Below are 7000 nucleotides of genomic sequence, written 5' to 3'. Positions count from 1 at the left end.
GAGGAAATGGTTGAGTCACCATCCCTGGAGGCATTTAAAAGACGTGTAGATGTGGCACTCAGGGACATGGTTTAGTGGTGGACTTGGCAGTGTTAGGTTAACAGTTGGACTTGATGATCTTGAAGATCTTTTCCAACCTAAATGATTCTATGATTCTATGAAATTTCCTTCCCTAACTGTTATATTGATCAGTCTTTAACTTTGTTAATATATACATTAGTTCACTGCAATGTGATGAGGTAGTGGAATTTTACTGGAGACTTTGGTATTATTCATGCTTAAGTAAAACAAACTAAAGGACAGCCCAGCCCTAGAAAGAAGGACTTTGCTTCTTGGAGGCTTAGAGATGTTCATGAAGGATAAAGGATACCCCTGGAGAACCCCTGAAACCCTGCCAGCATCATCTGGTGTGGTATCCCAGTACTGTCTGGAGATAAGTAACTCCAGCAAGACTGACTCCAGGGACATCTAGATCGATAGACAAGCAGCAAGAATGCTGCAAAACTAGAGTTGCTTTGCAAAGTTTTACTACGATTAGTAATTGGTACCGTGGGTGTTAGTGATTAGTCAAATCGTGTTGTACCTGAACGATTGAAGGATATAAGAACCCTGTGTAAAACCACATTTGGGGTGCCCCAGTTTGGCTGGGTCACCTCATGAGCATGGATAAATATTTACCCTTGTAATTCTGTACTTTGCATCTCCCATCAGTTGGCACAGGCCAGTTGCAAGTTTTCATTAACACTGAGCTGTGGTGCAGAGCAAGCCATGGTTTCCCTGCTCTCCAGCACGAGACTGAAGGCCCACTCAGAAACCCAACTGGAGCTGTGATCACACCAAATTTAAATATTTCTTCTGGAGGCTGGCCAGGGCTGCAGGGCTGGGGCAAAGGATGTTGAGGGGCAGAGCATGAACAAGACCAGATGAACAGTGATCCCTCCAAAGGGAAAGACCCTTTAGGAGTTCTGTCCCATCTGTGCAGCCACTCTGGCACCCCAGCCTCCAGTTTGACTCAGCAAAAGGGGATCACAGAGGTACCCAGAGACAGCAGTAGGCCAGGGCCCACTCAGCGATGTGCAGTACAGGCAGGAAAAAGTTTGTCTCCACCTGACTCCAACCATGAGGACACAGCTTGACCAACGTGGAGGAGGACACCAAGATTTTTTTTTGTGGGCCTCCACATGCACCAGGTCTCCTGAATCACAGAGTGAACATTGACAGCGTACACCAACAGGCCCAGCTCGTGGAGCACCAACCCCATCGTCTACCTCCAGAAGAGGCAGAGGAGTGGCTTGACAGCAATGGAGTAGAATTGGTTGGGCAAGGGCAAACTTAATAAAATTCCCAAGTGAATCTGATCAGCTAGGTCAATACACTTCTGAACTTGCCCGAGCACTTTCTAGCAGCATGTAGTGCCCATAGGAACCTCACATAGTGGAGGTCAAAGCCAAACTCCTGCAGTTTCCCCGTGGGGTAGGTGTCGTCCCTCCCTATCAAATGTCTTTGCTACAAGGCAATGAACAGACTGGTGCTATGTACTAAGTGGAGCAATTTGTGAATCAGCTGTCCAAGACGCTCCAACGTGGGACCACCTAGGTCTGGTTGGGAGGGATCACATTGCCTAGCATAGAGCTAGGTCACTGAGATAGCCTTCACAGTGATCTTGTAGTCTGCGCTCAGAAGGAATATTGCGTACCAGCTCTGTAGGGTGCAGAGGTGCCGCTGCTTGGGCAGGAAGGCTATGACAGCCCCCACCCTGCACAACAGGAGCAGCACATTATTGGCTGCAAACTTGACTCAGAAAGTGGTGAGTTTTGGACCAAGGATGCTCTGCAGAGTGCAGATGTCAGCCCATTGATGTCTGGAGAGTTGTTAGTACACGTACACGGGAGGGATCCTGAGCTCGGCCGTAGTAAGAGGGAGTTATATCTATGGGGATCTCTGTTGCCAGCAGGTTGAGGGAGGTGATCCTTCCCTTCTGCTCAGCACTGGTGGGGCCACACCTGGAGTAGCCCTCTTACGCTGGGCTCCCCAGTACAAGAGAGACATAGAGCTACTGGATTGAGTCCAGTGAAGGGCCATGAAGATGATGAAGGGACTGGAGCATCTTTCATATGAGGAAAGGCTGAGAGAGTTGAGACTGTTCAGCCTGGAGAAGAGAAGGCTCAGGGAGACCTTATCAATGTGTGTAAAATGTAACGTGAGAGAATGAAGACGAGGGAGCCAGACTCTTTTCAGCAATGCCTGCTGGCGGGACAAGAGGCAATGAGTCCAAATTAAAAACCATGCAATTCCACCTGAACATGAGAAAACACTTTTTTACTGTGAGAGTGGTCAAACAGTGGGACAGGTTGTCCAGAGAGGTCGTGGAGATATTCCATTTTTGGAGATACTCAAAAGTCATCTGGACATGGTCCTGGGCAACCTGCTCTCACTGATACTGCTTGAGCAGCAGGCAGGGGCAAGGGAGATGATCTCAAGGTCTCTTCCAACCTAAACAATTCTGTGACCATGGGGAGCCCGTTCTCCAAGGTCTGGCAAGTAAACTCCAGAGAGAAAGAGTGCCTTACTCCCTTCTGCATCAGCTCCAAATCCATCAACATAGTGTTAACCAGACCATCAAGGAGAGCATAGTTGGAATTGCACTTCTTCTGGGCCTGGCATCAGGGCACAGGCATTAATCAGGTTAATTAATCAGGTTTTCTCACAGTCCCAAAGACCCAGCAGGTGACCTGGTATAACCTTGGCAACCCAAAGGAAATAGGCTGGGGAAAAGCAGGGTCATTATACCCCTGGAGACAGCAGAGTTCAGTGACTGGAGCATGGTGTACATCCTGCAAGAATGTGACAAAACGCCCTCCCTTCTGAAGGAAGAGGTGCACAAGACTCCGGAGAAAACTTATCCTACTGCCTGTACTATTTAGCAACACTTAGCCTGTGGTGCCCCTGAGGACCCCTGGGCAGTACTGACACTTGTGCCAGCAGTGCCATGCAGCAACTTGTGCTCATCACAGATGAGAGGTGTACAGTAGCTGTACATTTTCATCTTTGCCTAGTTTTGCTCCTCCTATAACTATAAATCTGGAATCCCTTATTCCACTCAGTGTTTTCTGGGTATTATTCTGACACAAGCACATCTCATGCTGAAATTGGTACGAAGCCTTACCCGTTTCATTGTTGTCTCCAATTTCAGATCCTATGGAATCAAAATATCTTTTTCACCCTGTGTTATTTACCCCACACAGATCTGAAATCCTGCCCTATCTCCAACTCCACCTCTCCCAAATACTTTTCAGCTGGCTCCATCTGATGACATCAGGAAATTTTCCACCAGTCTTTGCTATTTGATAGTTTCTGCTGGTTCCTGCTGCTGCTACTCAGCAATCCTTTTCTGCATCCATTTACATCTGCCATTCTTCCCAGTACTGCACATGAACTTACATGCTAGAGCTGAATTACCTTTCCCAAACACAATGTTGCTGCATCTCTGTTCATACTCCCTCCTGCCCACCCTGCTCCCCAGTAAAACCAATAATGTCAGCAGAAGGCCTGCTTGGATAAGCAGGGAGTTTTAGTGACCTAAAATGCAAAAGAGTAAACTCCTGACTGTCACACAGCTCCTGTCTGTTGCTTTAGCATACAGCTTGAAGGATGTTCCTTTATTATTGGATGGATGCAATTTTTGCTACTGAGGCCAGTCATCTCTGTTCCATCCTTTCACAAGCTCACAGAGGCCTCTTTCCTCACTGCTTCTACAGGAAAGATCTTCCAGAACTGCTCTAACAATTTGCAGCTGATTTTCTGATTTCCAGTACAGTGTTCCTGTTGATTTGCTCTGTGCAATGCGTGCAAGCTCACACAGCTTCTCTATGTTATGTGAGGGGCAGACAGGAGAGGCACTCCTCCTCAGCGTGTATTTGCTGACCAATCCAAGGGTCGTTAGTTTTTCGTCATCCACTAGACTTTTCATTCCCCAGGTACTGCAGTCTGTACACAAGATGTTTAAATTATTTTTCTTCAGTACAAGTTACCCAGACTGCGCACAATAATGCATATAAAGCCTCACTAGTACTTGTCCAAATCCTTTCACAGCCACACTAAGAGAAGGGAAGTGCAAAAATTAATACTGACTAAACTAGTATTTGACTGGTTTTCTCCCCTGGTATATGTCGCAAGCAGTCCCTTGACTGTCTCCTAACAGCTGCTTTTTTTCTCCTTGCAATGCAGTATCATCGACTCTAATTCTACTAGAATAAGCTCTGTTACGTCCTTTTTAAAATAAAGCAGGCTGGCACAGCACATGTTCCATAAAGTCATTTGTTTGGCTGCTTTTCTGGGACTCCCCATTGCAGACAGACAGATATCGCTGCAGGAGAATTCCCAGAATGTGGGTTCTTTCCTTTTTAAAAACAGGGAAGAATTCAAAGTAATTGCCCCCTCCTGGTCAAGCCACCAGAGATCTGCGACAGAGACAAGCAGCCACTACAGACTATCCTTGGAGATAAGCTGAGATAGCAATAACTTGGTACAGAACAGTAATTTACTCATGTGAAGGACCATGATAGCTTATAGTGGAAGAAACTGGGGGTAGAGGGGAACGTTGCAGAGCACAGCCGGGCAAGTTCACATCAGGAAGGATGTGATTCCAGAGCCTGAGCTGTAATTTTTTGGCAATTACATTCTCACTGAGTAAGCAATGGGCAGGACCTGCACTTCTGGGTAAGGAGACGAAGCCTGATTTTATTCTTGTAAAGGAAGACAAGATGGATTATAGCACATGAAGAGAATAGGAGTACAGAGACCAGAATATAGAAGAGGGGAAGCCTGCTTACAGGACTGGGCTAGGGTTTGAGAAATTGGGGTAATGAGAGATGCCACAATACTTCAGGTCAACAGCAGGCCTGAGCAAGGATATAAGGACATCCAAATGGGATACAAATCTCTCACATCAACTGTAGCCCCAATAGCATTAATAACTTGTATCTTTGAGTTGCAGCCCTATTTCCTTGCACTGTAATGGTAGATAGATACGTAATCGTATGTTACTGTTGCTGGGTTTGTTTTCTAACATTTCAAGGAGTTAAATAAATTCACGGAAGTGCTGGAGCTGGCACAAAGGAAACAGCAGGAGATCACAGCTGGGAACAGAGGAGAAGCAAAGACTCCTTTTGGTAGCAATGAGACATTTACTGCCTCACTCATCTCTGTGAGCATTTGAAGCTGACTTGTATCAGCGCTGCCATCAAAAGCAGAGCATCAGGCCCCTTCTCTCCCTCTCTCGCTTCCTGTGCTCACACATTTACATGGTTTTGTAGTAAGGACCGAAGAACTCAGTGTTAAAATACTTTAAGCCTTTCTTGTCATGGTTTTTGCCTAACCCAGTTCATTCTGAAGGTAAGCAGGTTCCCTCCTTTCTGAACAAGAATAAACCAAAAACATTTCGGGAAATATAAAGTTACAGAGCCCTACAAGGAATCAAATATTTATTTAGAGTCAAAAAACTCTCCTCATATTTGCTATCTGTAACATTAAGTGAAGACAGCATAAGTGCTGCTGAAATCCACAGAGCTTGCCACAGCAGTACTGGGGACACACATACCACGCAGAGCACAATGAATGTGTAACTTGATAGAGATGCAATTAAGAGGGGTGTTAATGAATGCTCCTTTTTAGCCAATTCTTGAGATAGCATTTTACTATCAGTCATTCATCTTATTTCTACCAGTCTAAAGTATAACAGGACTTGTCTGTGGATTTTTAACCATTGACTTTTAATAAAATAATGCCAACTTAATTTTCTCATTTTCTATCAGTTACCATTTGTAACTATTTAGCAGAATGACCTGTCAAATGAATTAAAAACCAACCTTATCTTTTCTGTAAGCTGGTACGTCCCCCCAGAATACTACCATCCCTGCCAACTGCCACGAAAGACAAGGCAATGCTCCTCTCTGTCAGCTCTGTTACTGGCTGTCACTTTTCTCCTTTCCCAGAGAAAGCTCTAGCAATTCATCGAAGCTGGCCAAGCCAGATCCCTCCCCAGCACTGCACTGCATCCTGACTAATCCCTTACCTACTTCCTTCCCTATAATCGTAAATCTTAAGATATTTTCAAGGAAGAGCAGCAGCTCTCCTATCCCACCCTCACCCCCTCCAAGCTCATGTGGGCATAGGGAAAAAAATTGGGGGAATACTGCTGTGGGGAGTCAGGAGGGCAGAAGGGCTCAAGGGCACCAGCTGGAAACTTTAGGGGAGAGGGAGGAGAACAGGTTTAGCACGACAGGGCCAGACAAAGGCAAAGTGGTTTCATTTAAGCCGCCCCTGCTCTCTGCCATAACCACGCTCAGATTCTTGACAAGACATGCTAGGACTTAACTGGAAATTGAATTTCCCTCAGATAGTTCACTGCAGCCAAGATGCAGAATTTGTGAAATACAGTGTCACAAGGCTTTATCAGCATCATAAAATTCAAAGATCTTGCATGAACAAAGACAGCCAGAGAACAACAGACAAGCAGAAACACTGAACTAACCTGTTGGCTCTGCTGAGAGCCCTGCCAACAGTACAGAAGTCAGCCTAGGTCTCTCTTTATAATGCTATTTACAGTTTTTTACTACCCATGGGAACATGGCAGGGCAGCCCACAGCCTGGGGGAATTTAGGCATGTGCAACCAATAAACATGTTTTCCTACAAAATCCACACACCTGAAGACAATAATTTAAAAAATGGAAGCAACATACCATGATTATGAACTTGCACCTACGTTTTCTCAGGTATCTGCTGTTTACAGTAAGAATCCTTTTTTAGGAAGTCAGCGTGATGGTGTTCCTTTACTGCGGAACAAAATGTTTCTCCCATATGTTTGAAAGCAAGCTGGAAATGTCAAATCTTCACTGTAAGACAAGTTCTGGTAGCACTTGGAAGGAAAAATGATGGCCTACCCCATGGCATGAAAGCAGAAATAGACAGCAAAAATCTCTTAACTTCAGACCTTTTGTG

General features: G+C 45.4%; 1 protein-coding gene across 1 annotated transcript in view; it reads right to left on the bottom strand.

Moving 5' to 3' along the window:
• Positions 1-3175, bottom strand: part of ZMPSTE24 (zinc metallopeptidase STE24) — a gene marked incomplete at its 3' end in the record, with an annotated part of 19198 nt that extends 16023 nt beyond the window's left edge. Inside the window, exons 1-2 of the mRNA XM_009323568.1 lie at positions 3167-3175; positions 2571-2657 (exon numbers count right to left, since the gene is read on the bottom strand). Of these exons, the coding sequence (XP_009321843.1) occupies positions 2571-2657; positions 3167-3175 (96 nt within the window). The remainder of the gene's footprint in view (positions 1-2570; positions 2658-3166) is intronic.
• Positions 3176-7000: the final 3825 nt, after the last annotated feature.

The sequence above is a fragment of the Pygoscelis adeliae genome, unplaced genomic scaffold, assembly GCF_000699105.1.
Source record: "Pygoscelis adeliae isolate BGI_AS28 unplaced genomic scaffold, ASM69910v1 Scaffold355, whole genome shotgun sequence".
In the NCBI taxonomy this organism is placed as follows: domain Eukaryota; kingdom Metazoa; phylum Chordata; class Aves; order Sphenisciformes; family Spheniscidae; genus Pygoscelis; species Pygoscelis adeliae.
This window is presented reverse-complemented; position numbering and strand designations above follow the sequence as displayed.